At 35.9% G+C, this 20178-nt stretch overlaps 1 protein-coding gene across 7 annotated transcripts in view; it reads right to left on the bottom strand.

Annotated features, from left to right (window-relative positions):
* The window catches only part of AGFG1 (ArfGAP with FG repeats 1), an 87567-nt gene that overhangs the window by 22079 nt on the left and 45310 nt on the right, over nucleotides 1-20178 (bottom strand). For 4 of the 7 annotated variants that reach the window (XR_003547090.1, XM_027766452.1, XM_014582459.2 and 1 more), the window contains exons 3-7: nucleotides 16549-16664; nucleotides 11928-12090; nucleotides 10053-10206; nucleotides 1239-1358; nucleotides 498-569 (exon numbers count right to left, since the gene is read on the bottom strand). Coding sequence is in view for 6 of the 7 variants with exons in the window: in XM_027766452.1 (XP_027622253.1) it covers nucleotides 498-569; nucleotides 1239-1358; nucleotides 10053-10206; nucleotides 11928-12090; nucleotides 16549-16664 (625 nt within the window). In the remaining variant the exon portion in view is untranslated. Of the gene's footprint in view, nucleotides 1-497; nucleotides 570-1238; nucleotides 1359-10052; nucleotides 10207-11927; nucleotides 12091-16548; nucleotides 16665-20178 lie in introns of those variants that run through there. The other 3 variants (XM_027766463.1, XM_027766466.1, XM_027766464.1) reach the window with 3 other exon arrangements.

Raw genomic sequence — 20178 nt, forward strand, 5'->3', positions numbered from 1 at the left:
ATATATATATATACACACACACACATATATAGTCATATATTAAAATGAAAACAAAGTATACTTATAAATATTTTTTAAAAGAGAATAGATACATTCCTATTTAAAAAACAAAAGCATTTCTATTAATCAGTTCTTTTGGCATTCTAAAACAAATATATACTGCTAAAATTTCTTTCTGGAATTAAACTCTGGTGATCTTCGATTAAAACTAAGTAATAAATGCATTTAAAAGATGGTGATCTGACAGAAGTAGCGGGCAAAGAAAGTACACAGTACATTTTCAAGAGCCAAATGAAGAACTTTATTTCAAATGATTAAAAACTGAATTATTAATCTCTTATTGAATACAACTGTGTTCTGAGTTTAGCAAGAAAAGGGAGAGTCAAAGTGAGAATCTATGAATTATCATTTAAAAAGTAATTAATAATATACATTTGTAATGCTCATGAAACATAGCACAAATTATTAACAGATGCCTACTTGACAAGACAACTTACTGTGGGCAGCCTGGAGAGGAAAAGCTGAAGTAAATTCACCAAAACTGCAGCTAGATGAAAGCATTCTAAATGCTGGACAGCCAGAAATTATGTAAATGATAAAAGTTAAAGGAAAAAAGAAAATTGAAAGAAAAAGCTTTAAGACAATACACAGAGATAAAAGTTAAAAAGAAAAGTAATTAAGCTATAGATCTAAATAAAGGTGCAATGAGTTTCTGTAAACTTATGGGAATATATTCAATGTTTAAAGACCAATTTCTGCACAGAAAACTATTTCCAAGTTTGATGAAAATGATCATTAAATAGTCTACTCTTTAATAATAATGTTTCAATTTATTTTCCCAAGCTTGTGAACCTAAAAATCACTTACATTTTCAATTTGGTAGAAGTCAGCTAGCATCCTTTATTCAGAGGTATAAGTTAGCCTAAATCAGTGTATTTCAAGATCCCAAAATACTTTAGCACTTTAATGCCTCTGTACATAGGAGACTTACAGGAGATTCGTGTGCAGGAAAAGGAAGAAAATGGGTGTTGTAAATTAAGACGACATACCAAAAGTTCAGAAAAATAAATGAACAGAAAAAAATAAAAGATTTCAGGTTTCCCCAGAGCTTTGCAAGACAGAACTATTTTAAATTAGGTAATTGCAGAATTTACGTTTAGAGTAATTTTTCAAAACTACATCCAGAGAGTTTTGTTTTTTAAAGTAAACGCTCAAGCATAATTTTGGAGAAGCTCTACCTGTAGTTTGGGGCTGAAAAGGAGAGTGACTTGCTGTGGGGAAACCTCCAAAATTACTCGAACCACTAGACTGTCCAAATGCATCAAAGTTTGCAAAATCTGCATTTGCAGAATTCTGAGCTGTAAATGGTAAGGAACAACACATGTTAATGAATATGAAAACTGAATGAAAAAACATGACAAATGAATTTAAGAATTTTAGGAAAGTTTCCATGTAACTACAACTCACTTTTAAGAAATTCATTTAGAAATCAGATTTTAGATTCTACTGTCACTTACCCCACTTACAAACAACTTAACCCAGATTTCCAAAAACACTTTGTGCAATGATAAAATTGGACACAATGCACTTTGAATAACCTCTGGAATAGTACTATAAAAGTGACTCGATTAACAAAGAAAACAATTCTGAACATTAAACTTGTAAGTTACAGTAAAGCCATAAAATATATTCTGGAAAATTCACTGATTGAAAATGGTACTCAGCTATGGAAAACTAAGTAACAATTTATATATCTAACATAATGACACAAGGATTATTCAATTACATTAATAAATATTCTTTGTGAGCTTTTAAAATATTTATAAATATGTCACACTATGAGCATATAAAAATGAATGTACATGATCACCAAGCTATGCACATTCTATCATTATTAAAGGCCTGCCATTTTAAAATTTGTATTGAAATTGAAGAAACTATGAAAGCCAGTAGAAATTATAACATGATTCAACACTTCACTATACATTAAATATGTAAGTAAGTAAAGCAATTCAAGTTTTTCTAAAAGGTCAAAACATATTCTGGAAAGAATTTTATAGAGAACAAGCGAAGGATAAGAAATGGCTGCTATGTGGGAAAAGAAATGCTAAGAAGGAAAAGCATATCCAAAGGATGGAAAAAGGTTAAATGTCCTGAACACAGTAAAAAGCAGCCACTTTAAATCCCTTACAGGCAATTCTATGTCTCACAAGTTTTTTGTAGAACATAATCTTGCAAATAAGTATGGCTATATCTATGTGATGTATTTTTTGTAACGTAAAAAATTAGAAATGTGAAATGACTACCAATAAGAGAGCACTTTATTATATCATGGAATATAACAGTACAATTGAAAATCATATTAAATATTTAATCCTAATTAAAAAGTGTCCCAAAGTAAATAAGCTAAACAAGTTAATAAACTCAAAATAAACTTAACATTTGCCAAGTTGGTTAAACTGAGTATGGTGTTACGTGCATAGAAATCTACATTTTAGTTAACCTTGGTAGTGGGATTTCAGATCAGTTTCACTTCTTTATGTTTGTGTGAGTTCGCCAAGCTTTTGCAATGAATATGTACTCGTCTTGTAAACAAACCAAAAAAGCTACTGAACCAAAAATTTTTCCACTAACAAGGTAACATATTAACCATTATTCCAGGAAGAAAATGGGGCAAACTTAGGGCATTTTCTGTATTTACTGTTTCATATACATATGAAAGGGTGTGAGAGCAGGGGAGAAAAGGTACCTAAAGGTACCTGCTTCCCTTCCCTTGTGTTCTGAAAGGTGGAATGCTGTATGGCTCACAGTCTGCTCTTCCATACCTTTTTCAACAGAGTTCTCCCTATTTCTCAACACCACACAGAACTTAAGGTAAAAAGCTGAATAGTATACTGTGCAACAACAAAAATTCTCTATTTTATGAATACCCTGCTATCTTTTGTCACCAGTTTTATTAAACAAAATTCAATTTCTTTACAGACTGAAACTACTTTTCAGAAAATAAAATGAAACAAATACATAAATAATTAAAAAATAAACTTCTTGGGGCCAGCAAGTGGTGTAGTGATTAAGGCATTGGACTACCACATGGCCGACAGTAGTTCAAGTCCCACTCCTGGAGGCTTGAAAATCATGCAGTGATACAGGTGCATGTGTGCCCAAAATCCTGAGAGAATGGAGGGGAAGGGTCACCTGCCCTGGGGGGTGATGTCTTACTTTCTCTCCATCTCTGTCTTTTGGCAAGCATATGCATCCCCTACAGCAAAGATCTCTCTTAAAAATAAATAAATAAATAAATAAATGCCCTGAAACCTAAATCACTGTATATAGCCTTGGGCAAGTTCTTCAATTGTTCAGTTTTCTCATTAACAAAAATGTGAGGATTTACCAAATGGTCTCTATTAGAGCAATTCACCACTATGATACTATACCTTACTTGAGAACAGTAATAAATATAAGAGCTTTAAAACACTTGCCAATTAAGAAACACAAAATGGAAAATTATTTGTTGAAGATAACAGATATGGTAATATCTTTGAGCCAATATAAAGTGTATTCTGGATGGGAAAATTCATTTTGTATGCTGTAATGATATACAATGAGTGAATGCAAAATAAAAAATTAATTAATTAAAATATTTGCCAAAAAGAATAAACTCCTGTCAAAAGACAAATTAAGTTCTAGGCTAAACTACGTACTATATAAATCATGTAACATAATGGAAAGAATATGAGTAAAGTAAGTTCTCAAATTCAGAGTGAGCTATGTTTCAAAAGGCAGGTTCCTATCCTTTTTGTTTTTAATTTCTTCTTGATTTATGACAGAGCACATGCGCACGCACACGCAAACACATGAGAGTGGAGGGTGGGGGGAGGAGGACAGTGAACATCCTCCGTAGGGGGATCAGGCTACAACCCCAGCTCCAGTCCTCCTATTCCTCTGGGCCTAGTCATTTGCTCAGGGGTCCCACATGTTTCAGGATAAGAAGGCCAGGGACTCCAAACATGGTTACCATGTGTGATGTGGCTTCTCTAGACCATCACATGACCACTACACCACAGAGCTGGTGGCCCTCCTGTGTTATTTGAACAACTTAGTTTTACATTTGAGAACAAATGAAGCACATTATTCTCTTATAGAATGGGAATCAAGTCCCCAGGCTGGTTTATAACTTAGAACACCTATGCATATGTAGCATATAATAAAGATACGTTTTCTATACTTAGAACATCATAGGGAGAAAATCTCTGAACAAGTTTTAAACACCATCAGGAAAAAAGTTCACTTCAACACAAACCATTATTCTTAATTAAGCCCACTTTTTTAAAATCACATTTACTGGGTTGTCAGAAAAGTCATGATGCATTTTTTTCTACGTCTTCCTATACAAAAATGCGTCATGACTTTTCCAACAATCCAGTATATTCTTCAGTGTTTTCTAGCCAGATCCCCAAACACACTAATCAACTACCTATTCAACATGGTCAGTCAGAGCTCTGAATGCCCACTGTCCATAATGCTTGGGACCAGAAGTGTTTGAGATTTAAAAAATTTTTTCTAATCCTGGAATACCTGCACACATGTAATGAGATACCTTGGTGATGTGACCAAAATCTAAACATCAAAATCATTTATGTTTCATATTTACCTTTTACATATAGCCTGGAGGTAATTCTATATAATATTTTTGCATTGCAGCATTTTCACTCTAACCCATCACATGGGGTCAGGTGTGGAACACTCCATTTGTAGTCTTATGGCAGATTTCATATTTTGAAATTAAGAATGTGCAACCTATTCTTTTATCACTTTTTATTTCTATGCATTGAATCTATTCACTATTTTCAACAAGTTGTTATAAGGGCTGTGAAATAAAACTTAGAAACACAACTTTGGAAGTTAAATACTAATAAATGCAGTAATATAAAAATTATCTAGGTCTTGAAGCAATCACTGCATAAAGAAATCCCAATGAACAGAATGTGACAAAATAAGTAACAATGTTTCTTAAATAATCTCATTTGGAAAAGTACAAAGGAATTAAGTCAGTAAGGAATTCAAAGTAACAAGTTAATGAGTCTGAGTCCTGCAACAGTTCTTTCTCTTCAATGAGAAACAGGTAAGTCCTGAAAGAACAGGAAAGAGAGAGCCCAGAGGGTGCAAACTGGCAGCCATCTGTAAACTGATCTGACAGAGACCCTTTGTTTCAGCTGTACAGCATTTAACATTTTTCATTAATTCTCAACATTTAAAAAGAGAACTTTTCACATTAGAACAAATAAATAAAATTTAAAAAACAAGAGAGCAAAGAAGTGGCATGGTGGTTAAGACACTGGATCCCACATTAGCCTATTCTACAGTTGAGTTTTAGACCCAGTAACTTGAAAATAACACCAGGCAGGAAAATAGAGAAGGAACTGTGGTGTGGCCATTCCTTACCATCCCCCCAAATCCAGCACGCTCCTACCCAAGTGCAGGCACCCTATGGCAAAAATCTAAAACGAAACAAACACAACAACAACAAAAAAATAAGGGCTAGTTGGTGGCATGGGGGTTAAGGTGGCCAGGGACCGCATGGCCAATTGCACAGTTCAAGTTCCTGACCCAGCAGCTTGAAAGACTTGCTAGGCACATGTGCATGCCCAAAATCCTGAGAAAGTAGAAAATCCTGAGAGGAAAGTGGAAAAGGCACTGCAGGGACTGAGGTGCAGCCATCCCTCTTGGAAGGTAATTTCTCACTTTCCCTCCCTCTTTCTCTGTATCAGGTGAGCACCTGCACCTTGCAGCAAATTTAAAAAAAAAAAAAAAGAATTAATTAGGACCAGGAGTTAGCATAATGGCTATGTCACTGAACTCCCATGTAGCTGACTGCGGTTCGAGTCCCGCCCCGGGGGCTTAAACTCACGCCAAGCACGTGTGCATGTGTGCCCAAGATCCCAAAAGGAAAATGCAGGAGAAGGGACTGTGGCGTAGCCATCACCCCTGGGGGATGATTTCTCACTTCCTATCTCTCTGTCTCTTTCTCTGTATTAATTTAAAAATTTGCTTCTCTTAAATCAATATATTTAGTAATCCCGAGCCCACATTTCCATGTGGCAGCCGAAGATTAGAACACCCCTTAAAAAGTGACCACGGTTCCTTCTGTATCACCTTTCTCATCTGTTTTACCTGGTTGCAGGATCCCTACTATAAGGTATGACAAAACCAATTACAGCTTACTGGTCACAGGTTTTGGGATAGGTTTATTACCAAACAAGCGACCTGGCTACCCCCCCCCGGGGGGTGATTTCTCACTTTCCCTCTGTTTGTCCCTTTATCCAGTGAGTGTACATGCCCTATAGCAAAAAATCTCAAACACAAAACATCAAATTCTATAGGTGAACTATGTTTTAAACTTCACATAGTCTTCTGTAGAAGATGGCTTTTTCTAACACAAATATGTCTCCACCCACCACCTTAGTGAGAACATTCACAGGAAGCATAAAGAGTTCTGGCTTTTAAACCACTAAATTATTTGCAAAAGAACGAGTTTCCCTTACAAAATAATGCTACCCAAACTGGCATATCTATTAAAAGGTTCCATTTGTCACAACAAGGTACTCAGGTGAAATTTCCACCTAATATTTAAAAAGACAGAGAATTGCATGGTAAAAACTCAGCTATCAATCACTTTATTTTAGAACCACATATGGAAAAATAAAGACTGAGAATGCATGCAAAAGCTCTGGAAAACAACTTTTCAGTTGAACTATAACACTAACTTTACCTTTAAACTACTTAAAATGTCAAGGACAGCACTGACTATACCAGAAGTAGAAAAAAGGGAGTAACTTATTACCTTCTTGCAATGGCATGTACTTTTTATTCTCCTAGAATCAAAATAAAAAGTCAAATGATGTTTAAAAAACAGTGACTTGAATAGTCTTTCATAAATAAGAACTTGAGACTAAAAGAGGTACCTTGGGATACCTATATGGCTATCCCTTACTGTTTGTACCGTACATGAGGAAAGGGCAAAAAGTTAAGACCTTCTCACTTTTTATCACTATCATAAAAATACAGGTTTCTTTCCTTTTTGCATATCCTACAATGATAGAATGGCTATCTTTTTTCAAAAACCATTTTAAGGGAATTACTGAGCATAACTGCAATCATAGTACAAATTAATCTGTGGAACTACAGTGATTTTTCTACATTTTCTGGCTAAAATGCTTAAAAAGAAAAATGTAGCATTTATTCCTTGACCTGTGACTATTCACAAAATGCATACAAAGACATACAATGTAAAATGAATAAGTCCTAAATTTACAAAAGAGTTTGGTAGCTACTTATCAGTAATTCCAAATTAATTTCAATAAACCTAAAATAGAGATGAAACTGGAAGATATTGATAAATTACAGAAGTTTCGCTCTGTGTAACATGACTCTTCGTCAACTTCTTTCATGCTCATTCAAAGCAAGTAGTAGGAACAGAGAGCTTGCACTCCTGCCTATCTGAGAAGTAAGACTTCTCGTGTGGAGGGTAAGGGAAAGGAGCTCTCTAAGTGTTCTGAGCTTTTGCACCTCAGCTAAGGTAGAAGAGAAGGACAACATACCACAGCCACAACTATTTAAGCTTCCTGATTTTTATTACCCCTCTCAGTAACATCTCTCCTAGAAGAGAGATCTATATCATTCTAGGATTGCTTTACAAAGCAAACCCATATATCAAACATACACATATTATACTGTAATTTCAGAAAAGCGAGTCCTGAGAAAACATTATTATTATTTAAAACAAAAAGTTCTTCTGGTGTTTGCTAGAAAGCAATGTCTCTGGAGAGTAGCTTTTCTACAATTTTTCAAACTACCCCAAACAGCATTCCTGTGGTGTGTATATACAAGGGAAACTAAAGTTAAAGTACAAGTTTATTTTGCTGCCAAAAAAACTGAAAACCATACATCAATGGGCCAGCCATAGTTTCATGGTCAATGAAACTAGATCCCGCATGGCTGACCAGAGATTGAATATGTGCTTGAAAAACCTGCCAAGCACATATGCGTGCATGCCCCAAATTCTGACAGGATAGAAAAATGGAAGAGAAGGAATTGTGGCATGACCATGCACAAGAGTGCTTTCTTCCCAACTCCCCACTCCAGTTTCTCTCTCTCTCTCTCTCTCTCTCTCTCTCTCTCTCTCTCTCTCTCTCTCTTTCTCAGGTGTGTGCACACACCAGGTAGCAACTAAAAAAAAGGAAAGAAAAAAAGAAATCCACATAATCATAAAAATATATATGCAAGGGGTCTTTAAAAAGCTCACAGAAAATGTGCACTAAAAACTATGCATAGGTTTCAAAACTGGGGCCACCAAAATAAACTTTAATACCATTTTGACACTTTTTGAAGTATGCGTGAATAGAGGAGAAAGGATTGTGGCATGGCCATCCTCCCTGGGGGGTGACTTCTTGCTTTCTCTGTCTCTGTCTCTCTGTCTCTCTCTATCTTCATAGCGAGCACACGTGCCCTATAGCAAAAACCTCTATTAAAAAAAATGAAATCATCTGAGCATTAGTAAGGACAGTAATTACAACAAATTTAGTATGGCAAATGTTTAAATCTATGAGGTCATAATGATACTAAAGAAAAACAAAGGCCACCATTAGAAACTGCTAAGGAATTAATTCATCAGCAAATAATCAAATAATCAATCATGTATTCTGACTTTCCTATATAAACCACAATACTAGATAACCCAAATTTTTAAAGAAGGATTTCCACTGATAAGTTAAGGAATGATACATTTAGAATATCATTTTTCCTAATAAACTCAAGCACTGACCATCAGCAGCTAAAAGAGACAATCCGGAATTAAGTGTCTCTTAAACCAAAGTAGTAGGCATGTCCTCTAACCACCTATCTCCCAACACACACACACACACACACACACACACACACACACACACACATATCCTGTAACTGATCTAGTTTCTAGATCTAACTAACAATTTACAACAGAGGAACTTGTTAAAGAACGCAACTGTGGTACAATCAACAAAATCAGATTACTGAAAATAATACAGAACAAAAACTTAATAAGTTTCTTTAACAAATGATAAAGGAGGGGAAAAAAGATAGGAAAAGAAGCTTTTAAAGACTAATACACTTAAATGCTGTATCTCACAATTAGAACATGTGGACCATATTTGAAATCTAATTCAAAAAACAGTATATACTGATGTACTTGTGTGTATAGTATATATAAACATAACAAATTTGGAATGAAATGAAAATCTGAATACTGAATAATAACAATTACTATTATTTTGTGATACTACTACTACTATAGCTATGTTAACAAAGAAAGTCCTTTAGCTTTATTGACATATATGCAAAAATGTTTAAAGATAAACTAAAATTGTGTCTAAAATTTGCTGTAAAAAATATGAATGGGGACCACCAGATGGCATAATGGTTACGTTGCTGGACTCTCACATGGTTGACAGTGGTTCGGGTCCCAGACCCGGCAGCCTGAAACTTGTGCCGGGCACCTGTGTGTGCATGTCCAGGGTCCCAAGAGAAAAGAGGAGAACGGGTTGCAGCATGACCATCCCCCACAGGGGTGATTTCTCGCCTTTTGTCTCTCCTGTCTCACTCTCTCTGTCCACCGGGCACACATGCCCTATAGCAAAAAATGTCTCTCAAAAAATAAAATGAGTGGGTGGAATGATAAGTGAAATAAGACTGGCCATGAGGAATTAGAAAATAAAAGTGGTTTTACCTGGTTACTCTTGAATATTTGCAACTCTCCATAAAAATAGAGTAAAAAAATAGAAGTCTTTCTCCATTTTTCCATGAAGAGAGACCATATCTGATGTTAAGTATATTCTCTTCTGTAGTTATAAAACACCACAGTTTCATGGTCACATATTTCATCTCCACAGTTTTAAGTGACCAAACACCCTTAACAGAACATATTTACTGATACTTAGGATTAATGAAGAGTGAAGAATGAATATTTCACAGTATTTTATAAACATCTCTGGCAAAAGCTGTTGAGAAAAAACACTTACCTGCATGACTGTTGAAATGTGCAAAGTTAGCAAAATTGGCCGTTGCTGTTGACTGAGGAGCTGGAGCAGCAAAGATATCTGAGCCAAGATCACTTAAAAGGTCAAACTGCTTCTTTTCCGGCTGCTGCCCCTGAGAGCGACCTACAACTGGGGACTATAAACCACATATTATCTATAAAGACTTCCTAGTCAGAGCTGCTAAATTTATTTATAAAACTATATCAGCTGAACTTACTATTGAAAGTATTTTGATTAATTAAGATATTTTGTGAATCAATACAATGTGGGAAAGAAGAAAAGAATGGAAAGCAACTGCAGATACCAGAGACGGGGTAGGAGGAGAATGGGAAATGGCAGAGGGTGAGAAATAGGGGAGGAAATATATATATACAAGAAACAAGAAATGGAAAATTATTTGATGATGATAACATGTGTGATTAAGCCACTTTACAGTGTATTCTGGTTGGAAAATTGCATTTTGTATGCTGTGATGTTCAGTGAAAGAATGTAAAATAAATAAGGTAATAAAAAATAACAAAAAAAGTTAAATAAAATAATTTTAAAAAAAAACTCTACCCTCCACCCCATCAAGCTTAACATATTCATACATAGAAAAAGTTACAATATATTGACTTAGTCCTCTTTGTTTTCCATTTTTTTCACTCAACCATTCTGTGAAAACAGAGCTATTGATCTAGATGCCCTAGTATGCATTATTAGAAATGGTTGAATTTAATCCACAATACAGCTATCTTCTGGTATCTGCAAGGGACTACTTCTAGGGCCCCAGTGGATAACAAAATTTGAAGATACTAAAGTCCATTATATAAAATGGTACTTTCATATAACCTAAATATACCTTCTGTATACTTTAAATCACTGCTAAGAAGTAATCTTTAGTATAAGACACAAGCAAAAAAGAAAACACAAACTTCTTTGGCATCTCTTTTTAAAGGAGCCATCTCTTCCCTACAGCATGGATATGAGACCTGCAAGTATGTGAGATGACTGTACTACTGCATGGACATGAGATCTGCAGGTATGGTGAGCTGACTGTTCTATGCCTCAAAAGCATTCTTACATAGCACAGATGTTGCAATGTCACACAGTAACAAATCAGTCAAAGCCCCTTCAACTAGAATAAAGTGCACAAGTAAAAATTTTACATATTAGCTTAGAAAAGACTTCTGTCTGTTCAGTTTTCAAGAATAAGATATAATGTTGGACCAGCAGGTAGGCGCTGAGTCCCACATAGTCAATTTCAGGTTCGAGTCCCAGACCCAGTCGCTTGAAAATACTGCCAGGCATGTGCACATACATGCCTAAAATCTCAAGAGGGAAATGAAGAAGCACCTGCAGCATGGCCAAACCCCCTGCAGGCTGATTTCTCACTTTCTCCCTCTCTCTGGCAAGTACATGCACCCTACGGCAAAAACTAAAAAAAAAAGAATAAGGTATAATACAAAGCTATCTGTGTTTCAATGATAAAAATACAACACAATGAAGAATGTGGGGAAATTCTCTTGCTTAAAAGAAATCCCTTTCTGTAAAAGTACTTTTTAGAGGCTCTTCTATTCTAGCTCTGACAGTCACCACAGATTTATAGTTCACTAATTGTATATTATATGATAAATAACTACAGCAATGTTCCTATGTACCCTTACAAATTTGTAGAGAAGCCCAAAGACATTCATATTAGCAATAGCAAACAATCCTTCTAACCATTTAAATAATCTTATGTTTTATAAGCCATGAGGACATAATGCTACCAGAATACAAGGTTATGCTGCTGTCTTAATGACAACGACTTCTCAAATTCTTTATACTCAATCCTCTTTCAACAGAAGTCTCTACAAAGATGTAAAGACTACTCACCTGACTAGGCGTGCCCTTATTTAAGTGCAGTGCTGGTGCAGAATCTCCTAAAAGAGATTTCAGTGGTTTGACCTCGGGTGTGCTGCTTGTGCTACTGGCAGAGGACCCTGAAATAGACGCATGAACTGATGCCACTACTTTGGCTTGTTCTGGTGGGACATACCTACAACATGTGAAAATATGGACAGGTAGTTAACTAAGAAAATGTAGGAGTCCTATAATAAAAAATGATAAACTCAATTCTAACTTTGTAACGAGACTGTGTCAACATCAATCTTATTTAAGAACTCATTTAGAATTGACAGCTTAAGACTGAAAATTAAAATATTCAGAGAAAGAGTAATGAAGATTAATCACGAAATTTATTTCAACTATTTACTTACGTTTTTTTAAGATAATAAATATAACAACTTAAGAAAACCTACAGTTAATCATCATGATAAATAGTTGACACTGGACTTTCTTTAAAAGCAAAAATAAAGATCATAAGTAACATGTGGAGATAGACAAGAAGAAAATATTTATTATACTGTAATGAGTAATTTAAAATATAAAGGCCTTGGGACCAGCAGTTAGCATAATGGCTATTTCACTGGACACCCACATAGTTGACCATGGTTCGAGTCCGGACCCAGTGGCTTAAAACACACCAGGAGCGTGTGCGTGCGTGCCCAAGATTCCAAGAGGAGGAAGGAGGAGAAGAGCCTGTGGCATTGTCATCCCCTCTGGGGGGTGATTTCTCGCTTTCTGTCTCTCTCTGTCTTTCTGGTGAGTGCACGCGCCCTATAGCAAAAACCTTTCCAAAACAATAAATAAATAAAATAAAATAAAATAAAATAAAATATAAAGGCCTGTTACAAATCTGTAAGGATAACATCAATAAGGCTACCTGGTGGCATGTTTATTAAACAGCTGAATCTCACATGACCGACTGTGCTACTCAAGTCTGTGACATGGACGCTTGAAAAACATGCCAGGTATGTGTGCATGCATGCCCAAAATCCTGAGAAAAGAATGGAGAAGAGATTGCAGTATGGCCATCCCCTGTGTTTTCTTGCTTACTGTCTCTCCAGTGAGCACATGTTTTAGTAAACCAGGAAACAAAATAGTGAACTAGTAAAAAAACCCTCAACTGTCCCATTTAAAAATGGACAGAAGAAACAATTCACCAAATCAAAACACTTAAAACCTAATAAAAATATAAATGATAGTATTCGCCTTTCTGTCTCTCTCTGTCTTTCTGGTGAGTGCACGCGCCCTATAGCAAAAACCTTTCCAAAACAATAAATAAATAAAATAAAATAAAATAAAATAAAATATAAAGGCCTGTTACAAATCTGTAAGGATAACATCAATAAGGCTACCTGGTGGCATGTTTATTAAACAGCTGAATCTCACATGACCGACTGTGCTACTCAAGTCTGTGACATGGACGCTTGAAAAACATGCCAGGTATGTGTGCATGCATGCCCAAAATCCTGAGAAAAGAATGGAGAAGAGATTGCAGTATGGCCATCCCCTGTGTTTTCTTGCTTACTGTCTCTCCAGTGAGCACATGTTTTAGTAAACCAGGAAACAAAATAGTGAACTAGTAAAAAAACCCTCAACTGTCCCATTTAAAAATGGACAGAAGAAACAATTCACCAAATCAAAACACTTAAAACCTAATAAAAATATAAATGATAGTATTCGCCTTTGATCTGAATGTGAGCTTTACAAACCTCTGTTGCTATCTACTGAAACATATACACAAGTATGTTCTGTGCCAGAAGCACGACTTCCGGAAACTCATCCTCAGGAATTAACTGGGTAAGTATACATAGATTCATGGACACGGATATTACCACAGTACTCTGTAATTCCAAAAAACTAGGGAATGAGCCAAAAACATCTATCAAAAAAAAATATTTAAAGCGATTATGCTAAAAATCTGTATACTACAATAACAACATAGGGATTCTGCTTTAACATGGAACAACGTCCATAATATTTCACAGGTCTTTCAGGTTTGACCCAAGTCCTATAAGATTCGTTGAGGAAAGGAATGGAGGAAGGGAATTAAGAAAGGAAAGAGAAGTAGTAAAGATGTAATGCTTAAATGTCGACAATTTTATTATCTAAGGATTCTGTCCTACCCTCCACTTCATCTGCCATATAAGTAAGGGGAAGGAAACAGGAAAACAACATGGTCAAGAACATCTATTCCAGAGACAGAGTTCAAATCCCAGGTCTACCTCTCAGTAGCTGTGAAACCTTGGGCAAACTACTTCAACTCTTTGTGTTTCCATTTTTCATTTATAAAATGGAAATACAGATGCTATGACCTTTAACTGTAACATCTGGAAAGCACTTAAAGCAGTTCTTAGTACAGGTATTAACTATGTAACTGTTAGTTATTACCATAAACAATAAAGCTTTTTTTTTTGGAGAGATTTTTGCTATAGGGCATGTGTGCTCACCAGACAGACAGAGAGAGAGAAAGTGAGAAATCACCCCCCCAGGGGGGATGGTCATGCCGCAATCCCTTCTCCTCCATTCTCCTCTCAGGATCTTGGGCACGATCACACATGTGTCCGGCATGAGTTTAAGCCACCAGGTCCGGGACTCGAACCGTGGTCGACTACGTGGGAGTCCAGCGACATAGCCATTACACTAACTGCTGGTCCCAACAATAAAGCTTTTGTTTTTAAATTCAGAAAACGGAAGACGACAAAGAATGAGTAAGAAGTCATGTTTTCCATTAACTGGGTATACCAATAGTGACAAAAATTCCTGAGTACAGCCATGTCTTATCAAGAAAAAATGCCAGATAATAGTTTTTGGTTCAAAAGAATCACCTAACTGAAAGGAAAGAAGCTATTTTTGTATAATACAAGAAGTGATTTTGGAAATTGGTCAAAAGGACAATTTCAGAATCCCCTTGAAAAACAACATCATCACTGCTGTAAAAGCAGTTTCCTACATTAAGTATTTTAGGGAGATTGCCTTTGTATAGTGCTTATATACCACATTAAAAGTCCATTTCATTACTCTCAGGTTAATATAAAGGTGTTTTTGGGAAAACGGATTTAACGTGTACAGATACTGGCCCTCTGGTATAATACCATCACTCTCTCTCCACCCATCAACTTAAGTTTGTATTTTTTATTATTATCCTATTTCTTAGGAAAGAAGAAAATAACATGAATTATAAGTATTTGAAGTTTTTAACTATTTAGGTTATGGTGTAATGAGTAATTCATTACTGTTATAGGGATGGAGATCTACGGGTTTAAATCTATCAAGTGTCATTCACACTCAATAGTCTCATAATAGCTACAGTTAACCTATCTAAAATCGCAGCTAAGCTTAACCAAACTGACTTTATGAGTTGGTAAGAGTAACAATGCTGACAAAAATCAATAATTAGGTTCAGGCTTCAGAAGGAGAACAATCTTATCTATAGGGTGGAAGATATTAATAACCAAAACAATAAAAGGACAATTAAACCTTTTATTTTAAAAGAATCATTAACGCCCCCATATTACTACTCCCCACCTTCTAATATTTTCTTCTTCCTCAAACTAAAATATACCAGTATATTCTAATCTATGTATCTACTGCAACTGATTATAACCCTAATTAATCTTTCCTTGTAAAAAGTAATCTGTTGTAGAAAGTAGTAAGAATACAAATTTCAGTAAGTCGGAGTTAATGTGTTTACTGAATAAAGGTCTTAAAGACCTCTCCCTTAAAACCACAGCCAGTGTTCTCTCAGGCCCCAAAACAGGCTCTGAATATATCATTTTCTGGGTTAAAAAAACATTCCTCAGAGAAACAAGATGCCATTTATTTCCCCATTACCCATTCCCTCTATTTAGGACTCTACCCCATCCCAATTATATCAGCTTCTCAGGAAGGACATACACTGTTCAATGTTAACGAAACAACCTAAAGAGCTCATAGTAAATGAGTCTTAATCAACTGCACTTAAATTGTGCTCACATAACTAAAAAGAAAACAGCCCTGAGTAGCTGAACACTATCTCTATGTATACAAGCTACATGTATAACCATGGAGAAATTTCTTTTTAAAAATTAACATCTGATAGATTTAGTTAAAGGAATATATATATGTTCCCTTCTCAATCAGATAGTAAACTGATTTCTTGGGTGAGAAGAGATATTTTGAGCAAAAACTTACTGCAGGATACAATTAGGTGGACATATTACTATGCCAGAGCTTTAGCATAATGCTTAGTAAACAGGAGATACTACTTAATAAATCCTTGTTAAATGAATGAAGATTTTGAGAAAGGAGTCTTTGTGGACTAAAAATGTCTAGAGGAGTTAACAGGGCTAGGTAAGGATTAAAAGGAAGGATTCCCTAACATTGCAAAAAGTATAGGTAGGATGCCGGGTAATCACACTAATAAAATGGCTGCTGCTAGACACGAATGAGTCACGATAAAGTTGAAGTCAAGATTTTTGGAAACGAAATCCAATAAAAGGCAAAGGATTATGATGAGTACCTACCTACCTCCTTCACGCCTGCCTGCCTGCCTTCATCATGTCAGACTAACACTACCCATAATTAATGTGATATGAGGTGGCTTTACTCTAAATACGAACTATTCACTCACCATCTTTTCTTTTCATATTTTTCTTGTAGAAACTCTTTCACTTTTTGTGGATCCCTGAAGTCTGGAATTGCTGAAGATCTATCATCAAATAATCCTAGCCAAATCTGTTTACAGACCTTTGGAAAGAATTAAAATAAAAAAAGTGTTAAATTCAACATCTTCACTTAATGAAATTTAAGGGGAAATTATGATTCTTTAAAAAAATCTAACCTACTTAATTTTAATATTATTTTCAATGAGAATATTCATTACAATCAGAAATGAAGGAACTAAATTTATTTCAATATGATGCACTATGCAGTAAAATTATGCAACAGAATTCTAAAGAAGAGCACCTCATAGGGAAACAAACTGTGAAGCAGGACATGAAAGGGCCTGGGGATTTGTCTAGCAAAGTCATGTAACCTGTATGTATCTCAGTTACAAAGGAACTAAATCAGTTACAATTAAGTGGGCTCTTGAGCAAATTTAAAACTCAACCATAAAACAAACACACACTAGAATGATGAACAATATGCTATTAAATTATGAAAATAATAAGCACAAATACACAACAGACAATTTTAGCTTTATAGTTACCTATGCTTTTACCCAGTGGCCAATAAATGAGAATCTGAGATATTTAACTTTTTAGAAAAGTCAAGAGAAATGAAATGATACAGGACTCAGGATACATAGAGCACAAAAAGAACTGTGAAGAAAAAAAACCCTCATAAGTGGACTGTTAAAAACTGTCTAAAAATACTTAAAAATGAAAAGGCGAGGAACCACCAACTTATAAAAATGTATCTGCAAAATATGTAAGAATTTTTAAAGAAACTGGATCCAGAACAGTTGCCTAGAACAGAATGCCTAGAACTCAATTATAAAAAAGGCAAACAACACTACACTGTCATTAAAAGAAGACAAAAATCTGAATAAACAGTTCACCAAAGGTTTACAGATGGCAAATAAGCAGCCTAACATCATTAGTCATGTAGAAAATGAAAATGAAAATGACGAGATCCCACAACACAGACAAGCATGGGGCTGGCCCTCCAGCCTAGTGGTTTAGGGAACTGGATATGATATTGCCAACCAGATAGAATTCAGGACTCAATAGCCTGAAAGACACACCAGTTGCCTGTGCATGCCCAAAATTTTAACAATACAGAGAAATGGAGGAAAATGGACTACGGTGTGACCACGCCCCCTTAGGGGGTGCTTTCTCTTTCTCCCAACTCTGACAAGAAAACATGTTCTCTGGCAAAATTTTAAAAAGAAAACAAAAAACACAGATACACAGAGATACCACCAGAAAATGCTAAAAATAAAGTATAACCACACCATGTGATGGTGAAAATACAGAGCAATTGAACTCTTAAGAACATAAAATTGTACAGCATTATGAAAAACAGTTTGGCAATCACTTAAAGATTAAGCATATTCAACATATCACTCAAAATCCTACGTCTAAGTATTTACCCAAGAAAAAAAGATACCTGCCCACATTCAGATTTGTACACAAATATTCACAGGAGCTTTACTTACATTAACTCCAAACTGGAACACACAAAATGTACATAAATTATGGAATCTCCAAAGGCAGATATATTTTTATTTCGTGTTATTTCTTTTTTCCTTTTTTTTTAGTTTTTTTTTGCTGTAGGGTGCGTGTGTTCCAGAGATAAGAGAGAGAAAAATCACCACCTCCACCCCCCTAAGGGAAGATGGCCACATCATAATCCCTTCTCCTCCATTCTCATCCTGGGATTTCAGGTATACATACATGGCTGTTTTTCCAACCACTAGGTCTGGACTGAAAGAACACAGTTGATCATGTGAAATCCAGCACATTAATCACCACACAACCTGATGGTCTCATGTTATTTCTTATATCTATAATTTATCCCTTTTGGGGAGAGGGCAGTCAGTGGCAAGGCTGTAACACAACTGGACCCACATAGGAAAGGTCATGGATTAATATCCTGGGACCTCTCTAAGAATACTGTGTACATGTACATGCCCATGCCCATGATCTGGGCCAGCTAAAACTAGAGGTGGATTATGGCATGAAGACCATGTTGGGGTGCCTCTCTCTCTGTTTATCAAAGAAGAAATAAACAAATTTTTTAAAAAAGTTTGATCTTTTTAATTGCTGAATGAGTACCCTACCTGGAATATTCCACAAATGTTCCGATCATATCTACACCAATGAAAAGCAGATCAGCAGATGGGAAAGTCTTGGGGATGATAAAATGTTGTTACTGTAGTGGTAGTTCACATTGTACAAATATGTCCAAACTTTGTACACTTTAAGGCTCAGCTGCAGTGGCACAAGCAGAATGGTCCACTTTACAATGGTTAAAGCCATATAGGAGGCCAGGGTTCAGTTGCAGCCCAATCTATAAAATAGGCTTCAGCCTTTAGTCTAATTAATTGGGAGGCTTAGGGCAGAAGGGCCACAATATGCTAAGCCTTGTTAAAAATACTTACTTCTCGGAGCCTGCAGATAATATAGCAGCTAGATTCCCACACAGACAACCGCAGCTCGAATCCTAGACCCAGTGGCTTTAAAACACGCTGGGTGCATGTGCGTGAAAGTACCAAGATCCCTGGAGAATGGAGGAGAAGGGATTGTGGCAAGGCCATCTCCTCTGGAGTGTGATTTTTCACTTTCCTTCTCAATGTCTCCCAAAACGTAACTTTAAAGATTCTGTGACTTTACAATCATATCTACAGAGAAGGGACAGGAAGTTTCTAATTCTGCTTTAAAACTTCCTAAAACAGATGACATGGTAGTTCAAAGCCATCTAACTATTACTTGTAACTGATGGTATACTTTATGACATTTAGCTTTTGCATTCCAAAAACCCTACTAACTACCATACACAATTCTCTGAAACTAAAAACAAATAAATAATATGCATAAAAAAATAAAGTAGAGGTGCGATGGGCTAGGAGCAAACAAATCATGCACTCACCAGAAAGACAGAGGAAAAAGAAAAGGAGAAAGCACCTCCTATGGGGAATGGCCATACCACAATCCCTTCTTCGTCGCTCCCTCTTTTGGGGATTTTTGGCGTGCATACCTGTACCCTGCATGTTTCTCAAACCACACTATCTTGGACTCAAAGACAGGTTCAAATATGTGGAATGTGGCTCCCTTATCCACCAAGCCAGAGGTAACCCTCAAAATCCTTTACTGGGGCTGGCAGGTGGCATGGTAGTTAAGGGCACTAGACTCTCACATGACCTACTATACTACAGTTCAACCACAGTTCATAGTCCTGGACATGGCAGCTTGCTTTCTCACTTTCACTCCCTCACTCTCTCTCTCTGTCTCTGGTCAAATTAAAAAACAATAATAATAGTAGTAAATAAGAAAAATTAAATATTAAAAAAAATATCCTATACGAACTGTTGGTGTTTCTGCTCTTGCTGATAGGTCAAACTGTGAGGGAGTTACCTATTTAAGTCTACTATTAATTCATGCTGTCTCACTATTAAAGTTCCTTGATATTCACCAGTTAGCTCTTATTTTTCACTGGGTTACCCTACTACAGCTATTTCCTACATACTGACCCTCTTGGCTGTTGAATCAGCACTTAAGCAAGATGGCTCTCAAATATCATTTTCACAATTCCCTAC

Source organism: Tupaia chinensis, unplaced genomic scaffold, assembly GCF_000334495.1.
Source record: "Tupaia chinensis unplaced genomic scaffold, TupChi_1.0 Scaffold000066_1, whole genome shotgun sequence".
In the NCBI taxonomy this organism is placed as follows: domain Eukaryota; kingdom Metazoa; phylum Chordata; class Mammalia; order Scandentia; family Tupaiidae; genus Tupaia; species Tupaia belangeri.